Source organism: Mobula birostris, chromosome 17 (genome assembly GCF_030028105.1).
Source record: "Mobula birostris isolate sMobBir1 chromosome 17, sMobBir1.hap1, whole genome shotgun sequence".
Classification (NCBI taxonomy): domain Eukaryota; kingdom Metazoa; phylum Chordata; class Chondrichthyes; order Myliobatiformes; family Myliobatidae; genus Mobula; species Mobula birostris.
In genome coordinates this window covers 11,132,561-11,157,460 of record NC_092386.1, presented here as the reverse complement: position 1 = coordinate 11,157,460, position 24,900 = coordinate 11,132,561, and the positions used below count along the sequence as shown (strand labels likewise).

The 24,900-nt window shown below is 43.8% G+C and overlaps 1 protein-coding gene across 2 annotated transcripts in view; it reads right to left on the bottom strand.

Moving 5' to 3' along the window:
• The window catches only part of LOC140211501 (EGF-like repeat and discoidin I-like domain-containing protein 3), a 298,350-nt gene extending 274,417 nt beyond the window's left edge, over window positions 1-23,933 (bottom strand). For both annotated transcript variants that reach the window (XM_072281267.1, XM_072281268.1), the window contains exon 1: window positions 23,587-23,933. In XM_072281267.1, coding sequence (XP_072137368.1) covers window positions 23,587-23,656 — 70 coding nt within the window. In that variant the 5' untranslated portion in view covers window positions 23,657-23,933. The remainder of the gene's footprint in view (window positions 1-23,586) is intronic.
• Between the last annotated feature and the right edge of the window lie 967 nt (window positions 23,934-24,900).

The window sequence follows — 24,900 nt, the reverse complement described above, 5'->3', positions numbered from 1 at the left end:
GTACTAGCCTACAAAGTACCCAGGACATTTTCAGGGACCGGTGTCTCAGAAAGGCAGCGTCCATTATTAAGGACCTCCAGCACCCAGGGCATGCCCTTTTCTCACTGTTACCATCAGGTAGGAGGTACAGAATCCTGAAGGCACACACTCAGCGATTCAGGAACAGCTTCTTCCCCTCGGCCATCCGATTCCTAAATGGACATTGAATCCTTGGAAACTACCTCACTTTTTAAAATATATATATTCCTGTTTTTTGCACATTTTTAGTCTATTCAATATATGTAATATACTGAAGTAGATTTACTTATTTATTATTTTTTAAATTTTATTTTTTTTTCTCTTCTATATTATGTATTTTATTTTACTGCTGCTGCTAAGTTAACAAATTTCACGTCACATGTCGTTGATACTAGACCTGATTCTGATCTTGTTCAATGCAGTTTCAAGCAGTCAGACTTGGAAGTCAGAAACAACCAGGAGTGAAAATGAAACAAGTAGGAACTATGAAGAATTTGAAGCTATTTACAATCATCTTGAATGTTATCTTTGGTCCTCACCGGACACTCAGCTCTCACCTGTGGCTCCAAGTAGCCATTTGCATGTGACAGTGACCACACCCCAGTACACTGGTTCAAAGGGCGGGCTAATCTAGATGAGGGTAGCTGGCAGATATCAAATCCAGTGAGAAAGGGCCATGCCTCTCCTAGCAAGTGAAGCCGTCTCCGGCGGACTGGGCAGATGAGATCTACAGTGAGATCCGTCAGCCGAGAAGGTGGTTCTGTAATGCTAGGTGGAGAGTGAAGAGCAAGAAAAACCACAGAAGAAGTCATGGTCATCCACAAGAACCAGGCAAGATCTCAGATGTGACATCCATTCGCCGCACTGGACCTAGACTTCCAAGGTCAAGAGAGTGGAAATAACCCAGGAGCAATGGCTTTTCCACTTTAAAAACTCTTCTGCACACATTTCCTATCATCTTTGGATACGACAAACAAGTCGTATCTCATTTAAATACTTAATTTGTTACTCAGCAAATGATAGTTTGTCTTTTTAACTATTTCTATGAAACTTTGACTAATTGGGACAGCTGCTTAATTGGGCCAAAATGTACTATTTCCAATGTGTCCCAATTATCTGGAATCCATTATATATGCATTAGGGTTAGTCAGTTTTGGGCAAAGCCATGTTGGCACCAAAGGATGGTGACATCTATGGGCTGACCCCAGCACAAGCTTGGACTGTGTTGGTCATTGACAAAAATTATGCATTTCACTGTATTTTTCAATGTACACGTGACAAACGGACACTTACATTCTATTTTATTTCTTTGTTCTACTGTGAGTGCCTGTAAGAAAATAAATCTCAAGGTTGTATATGGTGACATATACATACTTTGATGATGATAGATTCACTTTGAAATTTGAACTTTGTAATAAAGCTACTCTTTCCCCCCCACATCTACACACTTCACAGTATCTAGAATGCCGGCTGTTAACTTCACAGTTAAATTCCAAGACTTAAAATTGCATTCCAATATCTGTTTCTAATGACCATTCATTATGTCCCTGCTCTTTAATTAATGACATATTTTGTTCACTCCCACAAGATTCTTGGTCATTAAGATCTTAATCTTGTTAACATCATCTTAATAATGAATGTGGTACACACACACACATCAGAACCTTGCTGCCTTACGAACAGCGCTCTATCAAGTATCTGCAAGTCTTAGATACTAAACCTGATTCTTATACCATATTATAATTTGTTATTTAATGACAAAAATGAACTTGTTACTTTATAACAACTCAGAAGTCAACTAACCGAAGATTAAATTTGTCAGTTGCTTAAATGGGAAATATATTCCGTGTATATAGTGGGAAGGTGGCAGAGAGAAAGGAGTCATGGTTGGGAAATGGGGAAGGGAGAGGGGAGGAAGCGGAAAGCACCAGAGGAACACTCTGTAATGATCAATAAACCTATTCTTTGGAATCAAATGACCTTGCCTGGTGTCTCAGGGCTGGGTGTGCCTGCAATCATGTCACCCCCTGGCACTCCTTCTCTGCCACCTGAACCACACACCTCCCACGGCACTCCTCCCTCAGTATTCCCAACATCTAGTGTTGCCGCCAGCTTTACAAACTTGCTCTCCACTCCATGTTGGCAAATACAGTACTGATGTAAATATATGTGTGTGTGTATATATATGTGTATAAATATGTGTGTGTGTGTGTGTGTGTGTGTATATACGTGTATAAATATGTGTATGTGTGTGTGTGTGAATTGAAATCATGCCAATATATCAGGGGAAAGAAAGATAGAGAAAATATTTCATTTACAGTTTGAAATATGCTGTAAGCCAACATATATTGGAAATTTGAAATCTCAATGGAAATTTTTGGCAATAATTGGCACAGCAGACAGAATCATGACTATGGGCTAGGCATAACTCAAACACCATCTCTAAATGCTGTTGATAAAATCTCAGATTACAATGAGGAGGTGTATGGGAATGATGTTCATTATCTTTATTTGTCACACCTACACCAAAACCTACAGGAAATACTTCGTATGCATCAAATCAAATCAGCGAGGATTGTGCTGCACAGTCTGCCACTGTCGCCGTGCTTCTGGCACAGACATAGCATGCCCACACTCACTGACCCTAATGTGTCTTACATGTGAGAGGAAACCGGAGATTCTGGTGGAAGCACCCATGTTCACCGGAGGACGTAGAAGCTCCTCGCAAATGACTGTGCTACCATGTCACCCCAGTGAGATCGACCAGACTGTGCTACCACGTCACCCCAGTGAGACCGACCAAACTGTGCTACCACGTCACCCCAGTGAGACCGACCAGACTGTGCTACCACGTCACCCCAATCAGACCAGACTGTGCTACCACGTCACCCCAGTGAGACCGACCAGACTGTGCTACCACGTCACCCCAGTGAGACCGACCAGACTGTGCTACCACGTCACCCCAGTGAGACAGACCAGACTGTGCTACCACGTCACCCCAGTGAGACCGACCAGACTGTGCTACCACGTCACCCCAGTGAGACCAACCAGACTGTGCTACCACGTCACCCCAGTGAGACCGACCAAACTGTGCTACCACGTCACCCCAGTGAGATCGACCAGACTGTGCTACCACGTCACCCCAATCAGACCAGACTGTGCTACCACGTCACCCCAGTGAGACCGACCAAACTGTGCTACCACGTCACCCCAGTGAGACCAACCAGACTGTGCTACCACGTCACCCCAGTGAGACCAACCAGACTGTGCTACCACGTCACCCCAGTGAGACCGACCAAACTGTGCTACCACGTCACCCCAGTGAGACAGACCAGACTGTGCTACCACGTCACCCCAATCAGACCAGACTGTGCTACCACGTCACCCCAATGAGACCAACCAGACTGTGCTACCACGTCACCCCAGTGAGACAGACCAGACTGTGCTACCACGTCACCCCAATCAGACCAGACTGTGCTACCACGTCACCCCAATGAGACAGACCAGACTGTGCTACCACGTCACCCCAATGAGACAGACCAGACTGTGCTACCACGTCACCCCAATCAGACCAGACTGTGCTACCACGTCACCCCAATGAGATAGACCAGACTGTGCTACCACGTCACCCCAATCAGACCAGACTGTGCTACCACGTCACCCCAATGAGATAGACCAGACCGTGCTACCACGTCACCCCAATGAGACAGACCAGACCGTGCTACCACGTCACCCCAATGAGACAGACCAGACCGTGCTACCACGTCACCCCAATGAGATCGACCAGCTGATTGAGTGGTGTTGCAAGAACAATTTTGCACTCAGTGTAAGCAAGACCAAGGAATTGATTGTGGACCTCAGGAAGGGGAAGTTGCGGGACACAAACTGGTCTTCACTGAGGTGTCTGTGGTGGAAAGGGTGAGCAGTTTTAGGTCAACATCTCAGAGGATCGTTCCTGAGCCGAACACATTGAAGTAATCATGAAGAAGGCATACCAGTGGCTTTATTTTGTTCATAGTTTGAAGAGAATCTGTTGCTGTTTGTTGTGAATACTGCCTGCCATTACTCTACTATAAGTGACTGTTTGCATCGTTGTCCGGAACGGAGGCTCCATTGCACAGGGTCACAAGAGACAGCAGAGCAGCAACATCAGGGGCACAAACCACCCCACCACTGAGGCCATCTTCAAAAGATAATGCTTCAAGAAAGTGACACCCTTCATAAAGGACCCTCAGCAACTGGGACATACCTTCTTCTCATTATTACCATTAGGGATGAGGTACAGGAACTTGGGGATCCACACTCAATGATTTAGGAGCACATTCTTGCCCTTCAGTGTCAGATTTCTGTACAGTCCATGAACCCACAAACACTACCTTGTTATACCTTTTGTTGGACTATTTATTCATTTTGTTTTGTGGCGAGGTGGAGATACGTCTCTACCAAAGGATGTGTAAGACCCTCCTTCCCTCCAGACAGGGGCAAGGCGTAGCACTTGCTTAGCTCCCTCCCCCTCACCCCGCACCCGATCAGGTCACATGAAGCAAAGGGGGCAGGTATTGGATGGTTGTATGAGCAACTGGTGCAAATCACAAGTCCTGGTTATGCGACCACTGACACCAGACCAACTCTGAAGAGTATTGATGCTGACTGGGGTCACCCGTCTTGTAAGGACACTCTCCAGAAGAAGGCAATAGCAAACCACTTCTGTAGAGAAATTTGCCAAGAACAATTATGGTCATGGAAAGACCATGATCACTTGTATCATATGACATGGCGCATAATGAACCAAGAAATTAATTTTGACATTTATGATAATTTTATGTCATTAATTTTACTGCTGCAACAAAACAAGAAATTTCATGGTATATGCCTGTGATAACACACCTGATTTTGATTCTGAATCTAGGGATAAAGGGAAATAATGTTCATATAGTAGTTAATGAAAAAGTTAATGGGGCAGCACTGGAGCAGAGTGGTTAGTGCAACGCTTTTCAGCAGTCAATTGTTAAATTAGGCCTCAATTCCCGCCACTGTCCCTAAGGATGCACATTCTCTCCATAAAAATGTGGGTTTCCTCCAGGTGCTCCGGTTTCCTCCCACATTCCAAAGACGTACAGGTTAGGGTAAGAAATATGTGGTCATACTACGTTGATCCCAGAAGCTTGGCGACACAAGCTGGCTGGCTCAATCTTTGCTGACTTGATTTGATGCAAACAATGGATTTCACTGTACATGATTCCCTGTACATATGGCAAAAAAAAGCTAATCTCTCCACACAAGCCAGCTGTCGTCTGAAGATAAAAAGGCCAGTGAAGCAACTGTTTTCAATAAATTCGAAGACAAGCAAAGAGAAGGGGCAGAGGGAAAGGAAAATAAGTAAAAAGGGATTTTTGACAGGGTGGAAGACAGCAGTGATGAGAAGTTAAAAGTCATGATGATGCAAGGTAAAACAAGGTGGTAATGAGACAAGTAAAAATTAAAGATTGATCTAGAAGAGCTGGAGGTAGTAGCAAGGGATCAATACTACCAAATGCTATCTGAGGAAAATGGGAGCAGTTGTCATGATCTGAAATTGATGTTGTTCAGCAAGCTAAAAATGCCTAACCAGAAGATAAATGTGCTGTTTCTGGAGATTCCTAGAAATGGTGCAAGAGGACAAGGATGTGGAATTCAAATTACAAATGGGATGAGAATGAAAATGGCAAACAATTGAAATCTCAGCTCCATGCTTGCAGATTAAACTTCAAAAAGTGATGCCTCAAAAAAGGCTACTTGCATCACTAAGGACCCCGCCACAATCTAGGACACGCCCTCTTCTCATCTCCACCATCAGGAGCCTGAAGACACACACTCAATGATTCAGGAACAGCTTCTTCCCTTCTGCCATCAGATCTCTGAATGGACAGTGAATCAACCCATGAACACTACCCCATTATTTTGTTCTCTTGTTGCACTATTTATTTTCGTATATTTCTCAATGTAACTTATAGTAATTTTAATTTAATACACTGAACTGCTGCCATACAATTTTTGCTCTCTTTTTGCTTTTTTATATATTTCTTCTTGAAACTTAGAGTAATGCCACAAGACAACAAATTTAACAACATATGTCAGTGATAACAAACTTGATTCTGATTTAACGTTCAGCACAGCCAGCCCATCTATATGTTATTTTCCCTGTGCAGTGAAGACAAATGCGTGAGTTTACAGTAGAGGGTAAAGTGTTGATTCATTTGGACGGATTGTGTGGAGACAGTGGGAAGTGATGACTGCACAGTTGTCTTCTGCACGCCTTTAGAAAAAGGCTAAGGCAGTAAAGGTTCTCAAACTGCCTCACAAAATTCCGCATAAAATTTAGTGCACAGGTATAGTACATCAGGAATTCTGATGGCAGATTAATCAGATTCATGGGTCTGAGAAGAATATTCCAGGAGGAAGGAGAAATTGAATTGTAAATGCTCAGGAAATAGGCTTCGCCTTTGAGTTATGTCAGCTGAATCTATGGGTACTAATAGCAGGAGCAATTAAAATCAGGAATGCACGCACAGCCAACATTGAAATACTGAGGCATTTCAAGGTTCAAAGTAAATTTAGTATCAAAGTAAAACGTACATATATGTCACCATATACAACCCTGAGATTCTTTTTCTTGCGGCCTGCTCAAGAAATTCAATAACTATAAAGGCATCAATGAAAGATCACACCAACATGGTGAACAACCGGTGTGCAAAAGACTACAAACTGTGCAAATACAAAAAGAAGGAAAGAAAAAGAAATAGTAATAATAATAATAATAGATAAGCAATAAATATCGACAACATGAGATGAGGAGTCCTTGAAAGTGAGTCCATAGGCTGTGGGAATGTTCCATTGACAGAGCAAGTGAAATTGAGTAAAGTGTTCTCCTCTGGTTCAGCATCCTGATGGCTGAGGGATAATAACCATTCCTGAAGCTGGTTGTGTGAGTCCTGAGGCTCCTGTACCTTCTTCCTGATGACCGCAGCCAGAAGAGAGCGTGATCTCAGTAGTGGGGACCCTAATGATGGATGGTGCTTTCCTGCGCCAACACTCTGTGTAGATATGCTCAATGGCGGAGAAGTCTTTATCTGTGATGGACTGGACCATATCCATTACCTTTTGTAGGATTTTCCGTTCAAGGATATTGGTGCTTCCCATTCCAGGCTGTGATGCAGCCAGTCAATACTCTCCACCACACATCTACAGAAGTTTGTCAAAGATTTATAGGGGTAGTGGAGCTTACAGAGTGAAGGAGGGAGTATGTCAAGGAATTAATTGCATAGAAGAATTAAATTTTTAAAACTGAGGGTTGACCAGATATCAATTCAATACAAGGTTGTGAGAACTTGATATACAAAATTATGAGGGGTATAGATAGGGCAAATGCAAGTAGTTTTTCTCCACTGAGTAACATACAAAATGCTGGAGGAGCTCAGCAGGTTAGGTAGCATCGATGGAAAGGAAACAGTTGGTGTTTTGGGCCAAGACCATTCATCAGAACCACTGACCATATTTTCCCTGAAGCTGGATGAGAATAGACCTAGAGGTCATAGATTAAGGATAAAAGTTGAAATAGTTAAGAGGAACATGAGAAGAACTTCTTCAGTCAGAGGGGGTGGGAGTATTGAACGAGCTGTCAGCAGAAGTGGCGAATGCAGGTTTTATTTCAAAACGTAAAAGAAGTTTGGATAGGTACATGGATTGGAGGGTTATGGAGGGCTATGCCCAAGTATGGATCAATGGGACTAGGCAATATAATCGTTCAGCATGGACTGGATGGGCCAAATGGCCTGCCTCTGTGCTATTGTGCTCTATGACTTGACGACCCTATGAGAAGGACAGCGTGGGTGGGACCTGGTACAAGTTGGGTTACTTACAGATGGGAGAAGGCTGGTCAGGTGAGCAGAGTGAAACTGTTTTAGATCCTTCTGGAAAATACTCCTTAAAATGCAATTGCAAATACTAAGAAAAAAAGAAACAAGCTATTCCAACTTTTCATTTTTACACATTCAAATGCACAATTGTTGGGATAGAACAGAACAGGTCTTTGGGCCCAATGTTGCATCATCCTTTTAACCTACTCTGAGAACAATCTAACCCTTCCCTCTTACATACAGCAAAGGGAAAAAACTTAGGCATCCTCAACTTTTGATGGTATGGCCTCCACAGAGCCCTGATCTCAACAGGAGCAAGCGAGACAGCCAAAGTCTGGAGAAGAACTGTGGCAAATTCTCCAGGATGCTTGGAATAACCTACCAGCCAATTTTATTATAAAACTGCACGACAGTGTACCCAAGAGAATTGATGCAGTTTTAAAGGCAAAGGTTAGTCATACCAAATATTGGTTTAGTTTAGTTTACTGCTCTTTATAGTAATTTTTTTTTGATATTTAGAAACTTCATTATATTTGAAAGCATCGTTGCTTTACAGAGTTCTTTTACATGTGCCTAGGACTGTACAAACCACTTATCTACTGTTCATGTGCCCATCTATGAGTTTCTTAAATGTCCCTAGTGTATCTGCCTCTACCATCAACCCCGGCAGCACGTTCCACACACCCACCGTTCTCCGTGTAAATAAAATTACCTATGCCATTCCTCCACTAAACTTTCATCCAAACACCTTAAAATTATGCCCCCTCAAATCAGCCATTTCCACCCTTGGAAAAAAATTTCTGGCCGTCCACTTGATCTATGCATCTTATCATCTTGTAGGTATTGTAGAAGTTTTTGAATTCAAATTTATATGAAGATACCTCATGGCCTTTCAGTGAGTGGAAAGGAGCATTTTGAATTTTCAGTATTCCCTCATGGTAATTTTCAAAAGTTACTAGAAAATGATATTTTTCAGTATAACTTTGCAAACAGTTTCAAATTATGAGTATATGATTGACATTTAAAAGATTATCACACACAGTACCGAGAGGATGCAACATTGCAATCTTACAGCATATCTTACAAGGCATCTAAAAACTCAGAGTTCATAGGATTGAAGCAATATGTCAACTAATATTTCCATTGATGGAAGTGCAATTATATTCTGTCATGACCCCTGTCAAAGCTGAAAATTATTTTTCATTGTACAAAACTACATCAGAGCTGCAGAGCACCTTCGCTCGTCTGCAACAGGCAGGGTTTCCCAGTGGCCAACCGTTTTAATTCCACTTCCCATTCCCTTTCCGACATGTCAGTCCATGGTCTCCCCTACTGTCACGATGAGGCTACTCTCAGGTTATAGAACATAGAACATAGAATAGTACAGCACAGTACAGGCCCTTCGGCCCACAATGTTGTGCTGACCCTCAAACCCTGCCTCTCATATAAGCCCCACCTTAAATTCCTCCATATACCTGTCTAGTAGTCTCTTAAACTTCACTGGTGTATCTGCCTCCACCACTGACTCAGGCAATGCATTCCATGCACCAACTACTCTCTGAGTAAAAAACCTTCCTCTAATATCCCCCTTGAACTTCCCACCCGTTACCTTAAAGCCATGTCCTCTTGTATTGAGCAGTGGTGCCCTGGGGAAGAGGCGCTGGCTATCCACTCTATCTATTCCTCTTAATATCTTGTACATCTCTATCATGTCTCCTCTCATCCTCCTTCTCTCCAGAGAGCAAAGCCCTAGCTCCCTTAATCTCTGATCATAATGCATACTCTCTAAACCAGGCAGCATCCTAGTAAGGTTGGAGGAGCAACACCTCGTATTCTGTCTGGGTAGCCCCTGAGCTGATGGCATGAATCCCAATTTCTCTAACTTCCAATAATTAATTCCCCTCCTCTCTTCTCTGTTTCTCTTTTCCCCACTCTGGCTTCCCTCTTGCCCCTTCCCTTCTCCTCACCTGCCTATCATCTCCCTCTGGTGTTCCTCCTCTTCCCTTTCTCCCATGGTTCACTCTCCTCTCCTATCAGATTCCTTGCTCTTCTGCCCTTTACCTTTTTTATCTGTCCACTCCTAGCTTCTCACTTCATCCCTATTCCACCTTCCCCCTCACCTGGTTACACCTATCACCTACCAGTTTGTACACCTTTCAGCCCAACCCCCACCTCCTTATTCTGGTTTCTTCTCCTCTTCCCTTTCAGTCTTGATGAAGGTCCTCAGCCCGAAACGTCGGGCCTTTATTCCTCTCCATAGTTGCTGACTGACCTGCTGAGTTCCTCCACTATTGTGTGTGTGTGTGTGTGTTGCTCAGGGAAGTGGTAGTTTAAGTTGGTTTCAAGCAGGTTAAATGTTTTTTTTAAACTGAATGTTTTCTTATGAAGAGCAGTGTATCTGAGGGCAGCATCTTCATTTTCACAAACAAGATCCTAAAAGGTCATGACAGATTGGATATGAAGAGGAGATATTGTGTGGGAAAATCTAGAACTAAGGGTCATTGTTTAAAAATATGATGTTGCTCATTTCAGACAGATATGACATGGTTTTCTTTCATTCAGATGTTAATAATCTTTACAATATTCTTCCTCAAGGGATAGTTGAAGTATAATATTGGGTATTTTAAGACTTGATGTTGACTGAGCACATTGAATATATTTACGAGGTGTTCTGCCACAACAGAAAATCTGCACCATCCAGACGATGCTCACTTCATGCCATCAGCATCAGGCAGGAGGTAAGAAGCCTTTGGTCCTACAGCAGCAGGTTCAGGAACCATTATTGCCCTGCAACTTCACTCACCTCAACTTTGAACTGATTCCACTATCCACAGACTCACAGCATTGCAAGTTGTATCATGGCCGGGTACAGGAACACCATGCACAGAATGGAAATGTCCACAGGAAGTGGCGTACACACCCCAGTCCATCACAGTCAAAGTGCTTCTCACCATTGAGCACATTTACAAAAGCAGTATCCATGATCGGGGACCACCACCATCAGGCAGGAGGTAGAGATGCCACACATCCCAGAACAGCTTCAGGAACAACTATCACCCTTCAACCATCACAGACATCCCACCCTGCAAAAACTCATTTCAGGGAGGTAGCACCATCAATTTGCGGGAGACTCCCGGAACTTCTGGGAGAAGTGGGATGTCTGCAATAGAGTAGCTCCTTAGCAGCTAGCCAGCTAGTTTAAATAATATTAGCTATGCTAATGAACGAATGACACCTGTTAAACGCACCTCAACACGTCTTTTACAGTCTTAACCCACCATGGGCAGCAGAAAAGTCACTGTTGCAAACAGTGCAGCGAGCAACACTGTCATTATTTTGACCCCTATTAGGCAGGGGTACACTTTAGTGTAGTCTGGGGTGACGTACGTTTTATATTTTCTTTTTTTGGAACACTCTGCCATGGCGCGCGCGCTCGCTTTCTCTCGCTGTCTCTCTCTCTCTCTCTCGTGCTCGTTCTCTTTCTCTCGTGTGCTCTCTTGCTCTCTCTCTCTCTCTCTCTCTCCCTCTCTCTCGCGCTCGCTTTCTCAAAAAAATTGATTTCCGGGACATTGCATATAATTTGCGGGCATCAGGGAGCCACTATTAATATGCGGGAGACTCCCGGAACTTCTGGGAGAATTGGGATGTCTGCCATCAGGCTCCTGAGCCAGTGCGGATAACTTCACTCACTACTGCTCTGAACTGATTCGACGGCTCACGCTCAATGACTCTTTGCAACTTGTGTTCTCAGTATTATTTTTATTTACACAGTTTGCCTTCTTTTGCACACTGGTTGTTTGTCCATCTCTATTTAGGTATAGTTTTTTTTGGTAAATTCTATAGTATGTCTTTATTTTCCTGAAAATGCCTGCAAGAAAATGAATCTCAAGGTAGTGTAAGGTAACATATAAGTACTTGGACAATAAATTTGTCTTTGCCTTTCTTGAGCCAGGGTACGGAAAGTTACCGGGGTAGTTAGAACTGTGAAGCTGAGATTGCACTCTGCTCAGCCATGGTTTTATGGAATAGAGACATGGGTTCAACCCACGCAGTGACTGGCTCCTGTGATCATGTATTTTCATATGGAAGAGAGTCACTCACTTCATGCAATTATGAAGGTGGTACACCAGTGGCTATACTTCACTAGGAGTTTGAGGAGATTTGGAATGCCATTAAAGTCTCAAGGAAATTTCTACAGATCTACCATGAAGAGCATTCTATCTGGTTGCATCAGCACCTGGCATGGAGGCAGCAATGTACAGGAATGTTCTTTGAGGAAGGAGGATATCTCTGGTGCCCTGGAAAGGAAACTCGCATGTGGGAACAGATGTAGTGGAGATGAAGGAACTGAGAAAAGGGAGCAGCATTTTTACCGGAGACAGGGTGGGAAGAGGTATCATTAAGATGACGATGGGAATTGGTAGGTTTGTAAAATATGTTGGAAGACAGTTTGCCTCCACGGATGGAGACAGAGAGGTCAAGCAGGTGAAGGAAGGTGCCAGAAATGGACCAAGTGAATGCAAAGGCTCATGGGATGGTGTGTGAGGACAATAGGAACTCTATCCCTGTTAAAGAGGTGGGAAGATGGAGTGAGTGTGGAAGTCCAGAAAATGGAGGAGATGCAGGTGATGTGGGACTGCTCCACCCACTAAAAGCACAACTTCCTGGTGACCAACCATGTTAATTCCAATCCCCATTCCCGTTCCGACGTGTCGGTCCACGGCCTGCTCTTCTGCCATGATGAGGCCACATTCAGAGTGGAGGAACAACACCTCATATTCGGTGTAGGTAGCCTCCAACCTGATGGCATGAACATCGATTTCTCCTTCTGGTGACTTTTTCCCTTCCCCTTCTTTCTCCTTCTTTTCCCCACTCTGACCTCTTACCTCATCTCCTCACTTGCCTATTGCCTCCCCCTGGTGCCCCTCCTCCTTTCCTTTCTCTCATGGTCCATTCTCCTCTCCTATCAGATTCCTTTTTCTTCGGCCTTTAGCTTTACCTATCAACTTCTAGCTAGTTTCCTTTCCCTCTTCCCACCTTTTAATTCCGGCATTTTTCCCCTTCCTTTCCAATTCTCGGCCTGAAACATTGACTGTTTATTCATTTCAATAGATGCTGCCTGACCTGCCGATTTCCTCCAGCACTTTGTGTGTGGTGCTGAGGTTTAGCAAACTATAGGCATGCAATGTTGGTGGTAGAAGTATGGTGACATTTGCGGGCTTCTCCAGCACAACTATGTTAGTCATTGAGTCAAGTAACACATTTAATGTATGTTTTCATGTACGTGTAACAAATAACCATATAACCATATAACAATTACAGCACAGAAACAGGCCATCTCGGCCCTTCTAGTCCGTGCTGAACTCTTACTCTCACCTAGTCCCACCGACCTGCACTCAGCCCATAACCCTCCATTCCTTTCCTGTCCATATATCTATCCAGTTTAACTTTAAATGACAACATAGAACCTGCGTCAACCACTTCTGCTGGAAGCTCATTCCACACAGCTACCACTCTCTGAGTAAAGAAGTTCCCCCTCATGTTACCCCTAAACTTTTGCCCTTTAACTCTCAGCTCATGTCCTCTTGTTTGAATTTCCCCCACTCTCAATGGAAAAAGCCTACCCACGTCAACTCTATCTATCCCCTCATAATTTTAAATACCTCTATCAAGTCCCCTCTCAACCTTCTACGCTCAAATAAAGCTAATCTTAAAAATAAAAGGCCTGATATTTGGCGCATGAGATCATATTTGCTCACCAGGTAAGCAGCTGGGGCTACTGAGAAGGAACACAAGTCAATAATTCTCATAGACTATTTTTCTATATCTGGATTACATGTGAGGAAATGGGCCATTTAAGGTGATGTTGTCAGCTCTGTATCGAGATGAGGTAAAACATGAGAGCTTGGATCCACTGTCCTCTGGATTCCTTGACAGAGAGACCACAGTCAGTCCATGTTGGCAGGAACATCTCTGACTCCATCACACTGAGCACTGGATCCCCACAAGGCTGTGTGGTTAGCCCATTGCCGTTTACACTGCTAACACATGACAGTGCAGCCAGATTCAAGGAGAACCTGATCATTAAATTTGCAGATGATACCACAGTGGTGGGGCTCATCAGCAAAAATGATGAAACTATGTACAAGGAGGAGGTCAAACACCTAGAGAGCTGGTGCAGGGATAACAACTTGATGCTTAGTGTCACCAAAACCAAGGAGAGGATCATCGATTTCAGACGGTCTCAGCCTGAGCACACACCCCTCAGCATCAGCGTCTTCACAGTGGAGAGAGTGGAAAACATCAAGTTCCTTGGGATGCAGATCTCGGACAATCTCACCTGGTCCAGGAACACCACTGGGATTGTGAAACGGGCCCAGAAGAGATTGCACTTTCTGGGGAAGCTTACACAAGCATCACTCCCCACTAACATCTTAACTACATTCTACAGAGGAGTGGTTGAGAGTGTGCTGACCTTTTGCATCACAACCTGGTACTCCAGCTGCAGTGCTGTCGTCAAAAAAGCCTTGCAGAGGGTGGTTAGGGGAGCAGAGAAGGTTATTGGGATCTCCCTACCTTCTGTCCAAGACCTCTTTCAGATTTGATGCCTCCAGAAGACATGGTACCTCATTAAAGACCCCTCACACCCTCTCCATGAACTGTTTGTTCTTCTGCCATCAGGCAAACGTTACAGGAGCATCAAAACTAAAACCACAAGGCTACTAAACAGCTTCCTCCCACAGGCAGTCAGACTGCTAAATAGCTGCTCTACCTGACTCTGCTTTGGACACTTTTAACTTGCACTGGACACTTATAGTTGATTTTAACTGACATGTAGCTGTTGTGTTTTACTATTTATTGTTATGTTTATTATTTAGTGTTGCATTTGTTATGTTATGATTGCACTGCTCCTGGGAAACACTGTCTCATTCTGCCCTGCAGAGCTGATGTATGGTTAGAATGACAATAAAGTTTTTTGAAACTTGAATCTTGAATCTTTGAATCTCTGATGTAGGTGTAACTGAGCCCACCAGTTTCAGTAGGTACTTGTGGACAAGTAGCAACTTGAAGGATTCTTGAGCACCTCTGCAATTAAGTTACAACTGGTGCCTTGTACTGATGTTTCTGCCTAATAGAAGCTTTGAACTGTGATTCTACTTCTACTCCATTGGAAGCTCAACCAGCACACACCAGAATTCGGACTATAATTAATGGGCACATTCAGGCACCAACCATTAAACACAAGCCATCTCAACGTTCTACCGCAACCTTCAATATCACCTAGGATCGAAGATCAACTTTATTCACCACATACATTTACATGTATTAGGAATTTGCTGTGGTGTGTAGGCCAGGGTGCGACATGCAACGATGTTCAACAATTATAAAGAATAAAGATATATATAAAAATAATAATTTATTCTTTATAATTGTTGAATGTTGTTGCATATTGTGCCCTGAGTGCTGTTCAACTATTATAAAGGAAGAAGAATTACTTGTATATTATAAAATAAATGTGGATGTTAAAGGACAGCTCTGGAATTAGATGTCTATAAACCAGCCATGATGGAATGAAAGAGCAGGCTCGATGGGCCAAATAGCCTGTTTCTACTCCTATGTCTTATTGTCTTAAGGTATAAAAACCAGCATGTATTTATAATGTAAGCAACGTTTTAAAAAGTGGTTTAAAGTATCTACAGCACAGTGTGGCGACCAAGGTAAAACCTTTTCCACCCAGAGAGTGGTGGATATATGGAATGCTCTGCCCCAGAAGGCTGTGGAGGCCAAGTCTCTGGATGCTTTCAAAAAAGAGATGGATAGAGCTCTTAAAGATAGCAGAATCAAAGGTTATGGGGATAAGGCAGGAACTGGATACTAATAGTGGATGATCAGCCATGATCACAGTGAATGGCGGTGCTGGCTCGAAGGGCCAAATGGCCTACTCCTGCACCTATTGTCTATTGTAATAGATAGAGGGGGTGGTGGGGTTAACTAAAATGGTTAATTACCTGGGGAAAGAAACTTTTAAGATGCTGTGAAGCTTTACTATAACAGCTTTATAGCCAGTTTGCCGGGTGGGCAGTGTCCACAATGATTTTCCTACCCACTTGTTTGTCCTGGACACAGACAAATCCTGTGGTGATGGTAGACTGCAGACAATGACCTTCTCTGCTGACCAAAGCAGACAGTAATGTCTGATGTGAGGATGCTCTCTCTATAATGGCAGTGTAGAATTACACCAGAATGTTCCGCAGAACATGGAATTTTACCAATTGCCATAAGAAGTACATCCTCCACCAAGTCCTTCTGTTATAAAGAGGCCAAGAAGCAGCGTGCACTCAAAATGCCAAATCTTAAATGTTGAAGCATTATTTGAAATGAGGTTATAATAGCATTATGGCCAGTTGCGTAACAGAATGGATGTTAAAGGTAGACTAATAAGTAATCACAACAGCTGTTACACTGCAGTAAATAACCCAAGCGCTTCTCCGGGGACCATAAGGGGAAGAACTCCTGCCGCACCTAACCATCTGGTCCCAACCACCACACAGACCCATTGGCAGTAATTCAGCATTCTATCAGGACATGACTTAAACAAATTCAGCCCAGCAAACTCTGTCCACTAATACCTAGTCATGTTTGTAAGTGGGTGGCCAATTTGAGAAATGTCCCAAAAAATAGCTAAACAACTGCTTGACTTGCGTCACTTATGCTGTTCAGATTCATCTATTTATCCCAAGCAGTAAGGCTGATCAACATCTCTACCCACTAACTCCTCCACTGCTTTATTATTTCCTGTCAGTCACCTTATGCACGTACAGCTTAGCCTCACTATACTGTATTAAGATCTATGTTTTTAGATCTACCTTATGTATTTATAATTTTGTGTGTGTGTTTTTGGTATTATTGTTGTGTTTGTGACAGAACAGGGTGGCAGTGCTAATTCTCCTGCTGATCTTGCTCCTTTCCCCGGTTAGTCACTCCTCCTCGCCCTGTCCCTGATCTAGTTTCCCCAGTAATTCAAGCACTTTCCCCTCCCATTCTGCAGTTCCTGGGAGCCCACCAATTTACATACCGCAACAGTAGAACAATCGCCAGCTTGGCTAATCAAAACAATGTGCTCTACTGGTTTATAACTCATAAAAATAAGGTTTCTAGACACAGGTACTCCAAATAGTTTCATTTATTTTCACTCACTCTGGTACATCGGTTTGTAGACAGCAGAACGACCCCAAAAGACCCGAGGGTCAGTTTGGGGCATCCTAAAATAATACCTGGGTTAGTGGGAGCAGGCGCACGACACTCTATGCAGGCAGATTGGCTTTGCTGAGGGTTGTGGAGATTGGGTTTGATGGTTGGTGAATAGTTATATTGGAAAGTTAACAACAAAGTGTGTTGTGGAGAAAGCCTCTGTATATTTGTGAATTTTTGTCCATGTTTGTTTTCATTTGTCTGTTTGTAAATATATTATTCTTCACAACTTTGGGGCAGCTTGTGCTTTTTTTTCTCACCTGGAATTAAATAAAACCCCTTGCACTAACGTGCTGTTGTGGCTTACCATCTGGTTTGTTTTCAACAGGTGACCCTCATCGGGCAGGTTACTCACACGGGATACTGAGGTGTGACAGTGTTCATTATCATACTGTGTCTTCTTGTGCTGCATCCGATCCAGAGTAACAACTATTTCATTCTCCTTTACACTTGTGTACTGGAAAGTACATTGAACAATCTTGAATCTTGACTTTGTTTTCATAACCATCTGTGGCAATGAACTGCACAGACTCACTGCCCCTGGCTAAAGAAAATCTTCTTCATCTCTGTTCTAAAGGGACTTTCTTCTATTTTGAGGCTGTGCCCTCTGGTCCTAGACTCTCTCTGCTATAGGAAACATCCTCTCCCCATTCATTCCATCTAGTCCTTATCAATATTTGGTAAGTTTCAATGAGATCCTCCCTCATTTTACTGAACTCCTGTGAGTACAAGCCCAGAGCCACCAAGTGCCCTTCTATGTTAACCCTTTCATTCCTGAGATAATTCTCGTGAAACTCCTCTGGAGCCTTATAACCATATAACAATTACAGCACGGAAACAGGCCATCTCGGCCCTTCTAGTCCGTGCCGAACTTTTACCCTATCTTAGTCCCACCGACCTGCACTCAGCCTATAACCCTCCATTCCTTTCCTGTCCATATATCTAACCAATTTAACTTTAAATGACAACATAGAACCTGCCTCAACCACTTCTGCTGGAAGCTCACTCCACACAGCCACCACTCTCTGAGTAAAGAAGTTCCCCCTCATGTTACCCCTAAACTTTTGTCCTCTAGCTCTCAACCCATGTCCTCTTGTTTGAATCTTCCCCACTCTCAATGGAAAAAGTCTAACCACTTCAACTCTATCAATCCCCCTCATAATTTTAAACACCTCTGTCAAGTCCTCCCTCAACCTTCTGTCATAAGCCCGACGGGCCTGTGCCTCTGTAATTGTTAACTGTTGCCTATTCTAGGGTCATTAAACCCCTGTCTTTTCTATTTAAACTTGTCAAGTTTATTTTGATTAGCACAGGTTTTCAGCATGCTGTGATTATTTGAAATTGACTCCCAATTAGTGGAGATCACGGGGTCCTTGTGTTTTGAGAATGATTCATCTCATGATGTTACTCAGTCAAGCCACTGATGTTTTGTTGGATTTCCTATGAACAAACTCTTGTTTCTGTCTCTACATGGGAGCCTTTCGTTCCTCCATAACTGGGTTCAGTTCTCTGTCAGCATACACCACGACACTCTCTCCAATGCCACACATCCTTTCTTAGACAAGGAGTCCAAAACTGCTCACAATATTCCAAGTGCATTCTGACCAAAGCCTTATAAAGCCTCAACAGACAGGGGGAGGAGATATCATCTGCTGCTCCTGTCCCCTTCAAAGGACACAGAGTCCCCACATCCTGAGATTATCGAGGAAGTTCCAAGTGCAGCAGAGAAGTGGAATGTGCAGGGATCTCTGATGCAAGTACTAAAGGTCGGAGCTGCAAACCAGTTTGAATTTTAAAGTCTTTCTCTATTTGCCATCTGAAACCAAATGCTTTCCTTGCACAGGTTTGGCAAATAACAAGTGCACTTTCATTGTAGATCTGCCTAGTGCAAGGTACAACCAACCAATTAATCAATCAATAAATAGACAGTCAGACAGAGGAAAAAAGGAATCTCGCAAAGTAGTGTTTATGGGTTCATGGAACATTCAGAAATCTGCGCGTGGAAGGGCAAAAGCTGATCCTAAGTCATTGTGTGAGGGTCCTCAGGCCTCTGTACCTCCTCCCTTATGGCAGCATTCAGAAGAGGGTGTGTTTTAATGCAGCAGCCAATCAATACACAAGGAGCTCCCACAAGCATCAAAGTGTAAATTAATAGTCTTTTCCCTCGATGTAGATTGTGGGATGAAAAATGGCCAAGCTATCTATCTCCCAATCGTTTCGCTTTGCAACACGACCATGTAATCTCCAGAGTCTGAACAGAGCCGTCAGGACCTCAGATTAAAACTTAATTTAAAAGACGGCACTCCGACAGAGCAGGAGCCTCTCATCTTTTGCACTGGAGAGTCCGGTGAGATTTTCAGTGCTCAGGTTTCCACAGTGAAACTCTCACACTCCACCTTGTGTCTCTGAGACGAGACAGCCAGCAACCGAGCCACAGCTGACATCTACATGCCAGCTTGTGTAGTGTTACGCTGGTTACAGGGCCATTTCAAGCAGCTTTATTTTGTGGACATTCTATTCATCAATCAAACAGTATTTTGGGCAGAAGATTTTTTATTCATGCGAGAGGGTCTGTATGGGCAAAACATAGGTTTAAGAGACAGAACAACAGTGAAGTGATAAATACCTACCATTGGAGTAATAATAGAATAATTATAAGAAATACAAAAATCTTATAATTTCTTACAAATCATACATTTCTTAAAGTCATAAAGCATCAACAAAATCAAAATTTCTTAAAGTAATATTTTTGTGACTGTGCTACGGCAGCTATGTGTTCTGTGTGTGACTATATGTACTGTGTTTTGCATCTTGATCCCGGAGGAATGTTGCTTCATTTAGCTGTACACATCTGTGTGGTCAAATGACGATTCAACTTGAACTTGATCAATGTGCAGAACAACAGCAAAGCAGATGTAAAGTGCTTGCTCTCCACGGTAGCTACAACCTAATATTAACTCGTCAAGCTTTGATATACCTCAAAAATCTTAAATCTCACAAAAAATTATATCACTCTCTCCTCAATCGGCACCTTCCATTAAAGGGTTGACTAATTTAAAGCTGGATTGTTCAGTACAATCTTAATTTGCACATAATCCTTAAATGTTAGGAGGTAGTTTGATAACCTTGCCTACAGGAGGGAATAAAAAGTTGAATCCAATTACATCCCAACTCCAATTCACTTCTACTCTAGGAGGCCACTTTATTAGGTATACCTGTATACCTGCTCGTTAAATATCTAATCAGCCAATCATGTGGCAGCAATTCCATGTATAAAAGTATGTAGACATGGTCAAGAGGTTCAGTTGTTCAGACCAAACATCAGAATGGGGAAGAAATGCGATCAAAGTGACTTTCAGAGTGGTGCCAGACCTGGTAGGTTGATATCTCAGAAACTGCTGATCTCCTCTATTTTCATGCACAACAGTTCCTAGAGTTTACAGGGAATGGTGCTAAAAAAACAAACAAAAACCCAGTGAGCAGCAGCTCTGTGTGCGAGCTGGCGTTGTTAATGAGAGAAATCAGAGGAGAATGGCCAGACTGGTTCATGCTGACTGGAAGGCGACAGTAACTCAAATAACCACGTGTTACAACAGCATCTCTGAATGCACAACACGATGAACCTTGAAGCACATGGGCTACCGCCGCAGAAGACCGCGAACGTGCACTCAGGAGGTGCCTAATAAAGTGGCCGCTGTGCGAATAAACACACATGCACGCTCTGTGCCGACGATCTTGCACGCAGCAGCAGCGTGGATTTCCAGGCAGCAAATGTGATTAATAATTTAGAGGGCGATAAAATATTCAATCTGATAACAGAGACGTGGCTTCAGTTTTAATACTGAAAATCTGACAATCCACATCACTCATTACTATTTTAGCCTTCAGTCCAATAACGACGCTATGAAAAACAAATAACAGAAGACATTATGAGGGATATAGTAACCGCAAGCAGGCTTTTTCTACTGAGACTATATTATATAAAACATTTTTACATAAAGATTGAAATTAATTTAGTTCAAAGTACTCTTTAAACTGAGAGTCCAGGGAAAATTTACAAGGATGTTGCCAGGACTTGAGTTACCGAGAAAGGTTCAATAGGTTAGAACTTTATTCCCTGGAGCGATAGGAGAGATTTGATAGAGTTATACAAAATTATGAGGGGTAGACTTCGGGAAAATACGTGAACGCTCTTTCCAGCGAGGTTGGGTGAGGCAAGAACTAGAGATCATAGGTTAAGAGTGAAATATGAAATATTTAAGAGATCGGAGGGGGGGGACTTCTTCACTCAGGGGCTGGTGAGAACGTGAAATGAGCGGCCAGCGGAAGTGGTGAATGCGGGTTTGACTGCAATTTTCAAGAGAAGTTTGGATAAGTACATGGACAGGAGGGGTATGGTGCAGGATGACAGATATAACGGGCCGAAGGGCCTCTTTCTGTGCTGTGGATCACTGTGACTCTAGTCTCAGCGGGATCGGTAAACTGCGTCCCTTAAAGAGTTCGAACGGTATCTCCAATGTGAAATTCTGAGAAAATCTCACTTTCATATTGCTAAAAAAAGACTTAACAAACAGTGCCGGCATGTAAGCTCCCGACACGCTGAGAAATTTGATATGGTCTGTGTTTATATTTAGCTGCCTACTCTCTGCAAGATAACTTGGACAGTACAATAGCAGGAGCGATGCCGAGAGCGGACCAAACGCCGAGGGGTTTGATGTGAGAATATTTAGAAGGGAAGAAAAATAACTGTACCATGATGCAGATGACACTGACAGTTCGGTGCGGAGCGAAATTCATTACTGATGTTCCCTCTTCCTCTTCTTCCCCCCCCCCCCCCCAACGAGTCTCCTCCAGAATACACAGCGGGTGTTTGTGCAGTCCCAGGGTATCGCGGTTCACAGTCAGCAAGGAACAGCGACACTCTCTCTGGCTGCTATTGACGCAGTGTACATCTCTCAAAGCTTTGACCCGCGCGGATGGAGCGAGAAAACAGCAACAACTGCATTTAACCCCCTATTACACGTTTAAAACGCCCCACACCATCCGGCCGAGAAGGGCTGGGCGAGCCCGGGTAGATCCGAAATAAATACGTGTGTGGTGCAGTCCGTGTTTTGTTTGAAGCAGCCGCCACAATTTATCACCAGAACAAAAGGCGGCGCGTGGCTCACCGCGCGACCGTCTTTAAATAAAATTCAATTCAGTAAGTTTGCTGTCCTGCATCATTCGGCTTTAAACTGCGTGTTTTTTTAAAAAATTAAATCACTGGCAAAATTTAAATTTCATTCACCGTGTTTGCCCCCGACCACAGAGAGAGAGAGAGAGAGAGAGAGAGAGAGCGAGAGAGGGAGGGAGAGAGAAAGAGGAAAGAGAGAAAGGGAGAGAGAGAGGAGAGAGAGAGAGGAAGGAGAGAGAAGGGGGATGAGAGAGGGAAGGAGAGAGAAAGAGGAAAGAGAGAGAGGGAGAGAGAGAGAGGAGAGAGAAAGAGGAAAGAGAGAGAGAGGGAGGATGAGAGAGAGGGAAGGAGAGAGAAAGAGGAAAGAGAGAGAGGAAGGAGAGAAAGAGAAAGGAAAATAGAGATGGGGAGAGAGATGAGAGGAGAGAGAAGGGCTTGACCATCGTGGCAGGCTGGAAGCGTCCCGATCGGATTTGTCACTTTGATCGCTTTCTCGATCCAACTAAGAAGATCCGTCACTCCGCTCCCTCTGTCCCCATCCCACACCTCCATCCGAACGGACTGAATACATTCCTCCCCACGCTTCCACCGTCCAAACCCCCACCATCTCACTTCTCAATCTACACTGTAAAATTGTTTTCAACAATTTGCAGCCACACGCCCCCCGACAAATAATCTGACGACGGAACCCTCTCTTTGCCCCACTCGGCTCTCGCTCACTCCATCCCGCAGAGAGATACTGCGTGTCTGCTCATAAGGTGTGTTCTTTTGGGAAGGAGGGGTAGGTGGGTGGGGAAGGTTCTCCGATTTGTTCTTTCACAGCATCGAGAGGGTTAAACCCGACCCCAGATCCGTGTCTATTCCAGATTCCGCAAACTGGGGTGAACCACATCCTGAACCCAAGGACAGATGCCAGCTTTCCGCTTTAAAGGGCTGGACACACACACACACACACACACACACACACACACACACACACACACACACACACACACACACACACACACACACGGGACCTTGCTTGAACAGAACAAAAAAAAAGGAACTTGAAATGATATTGGCTGAGAGAAGCCCAGGAGCTGTTGGACCACCGGTTACAAAAAAAAAAATCAAAGTGCCGATATAAGAAAGGTGAATGTTTAAGGTCCATTCGCTGGTGTGAGGTACACAGCGCCGGTGATAGACGGAAGGTCAAGCTGCAATTCCCCTTAAACCAAGCGCCGTGTGAACAAAACTCCCGGTACTCACCTTTGGCGAGGCGAAGGATGCCCAGGCTGACGGAGAGAAGGAAAGTGGCGGAGAAGTGATGCCTTCTCATGCTGTCGGTCCCGTGTCTGTCAGTCGCTCCCCAAAGCGGTCCGTAAACCAGGGCGTTGGAAGCCCAGACCCCCTCTCCCGTGCTCCGTCAGCGTTGTTTTGTCTGCTGAGGTCAGACTGGTCTGCTCCCGTGCTGAGGACAAAGCCTCCTTCCAGAGAAGGGTGGGTGGGGTAGAAAATACCCACTTAGACACTCAGTGACGCCGGATGCTCTTGTCACTACAAGCGCGGAGCGCAGAGTGCAGCCCGTGATAGCGCTGCCTGATACTGTTCCTGACGCCCTGGTTGCCACCGAGAGAGAGAGAGTGAGAGAGTGAAAGAAAGAGAGAGAGAGAGAGAGAGCGCCGTCGTTCCACGTGTTCCGCCCGTCCAACAACAGACCGGCCCCTACTCACCTCCTCCACACCCACTCCTCTCCTCCCGACTGCGCCCCGTTACCTCTCTCTCTATTTCCGTCTGCCTGTCTATTTCTGTCCGCCCCTCTCTGTCTTTCTCTTTCTCTCTGTCTCTCTCTTTCTGTATATCTGTCCGTCCCCCTCTCTCTTTCTAGATTTGTCTGTCCCTCCTTTTTTTTTCTCTCTCCTGCGTTTAAATCTAATGTGAAAGGGCCATTATTTTGAAGAGAGGGAATACTCGCAAGCTGCGTTAAAATAGACGCTGGAAAATACCGAAAGGTCAGGCAGCCTGTTGTCTTATTCGCTTTGTTTCCTCCCTTTGGGGAAGTAAAATGATGCCAATAGCTATTCTGTCATCGAACTTCAATCCTTTTTTAAAAATAGATGTTATTTCTGCTCATTGCGCAGACGCGTTAGATCAATGCGAAGTTTTGCAAATCTAAATAAACATATTTGGAGTGGGTGACATTGCATCGAGTTGTTACATAACCGATCTCCTTTCACTTCAGCGTGAAAAGGCGCCAAGTTATTTGTGCCGGAACAGCTCTGAACTGTCGCCAGTGTGATATTTTGGGGTCAACGCCAGTAGTTAATTGTCCGTTGCCAATTTCTCCGCAGTGAAGTTGAAAACGATAATAATCTGTAGCCAATTACCGTTTGACCATCCACGTTAAATTTTGGAATATTTAAAAATATAGTATTTTATTTGTTTAAAACGTGCTTTCTCCAAGCACTCTACAACAGGTGGCATTGAAACATTGTTTAATGGTTTTTTTTGCGAACTGTACGCCGAATCACAGAACACGTTAGTGATGCAGCCAACTCAAATAAGCACAATGAATCGCAGATT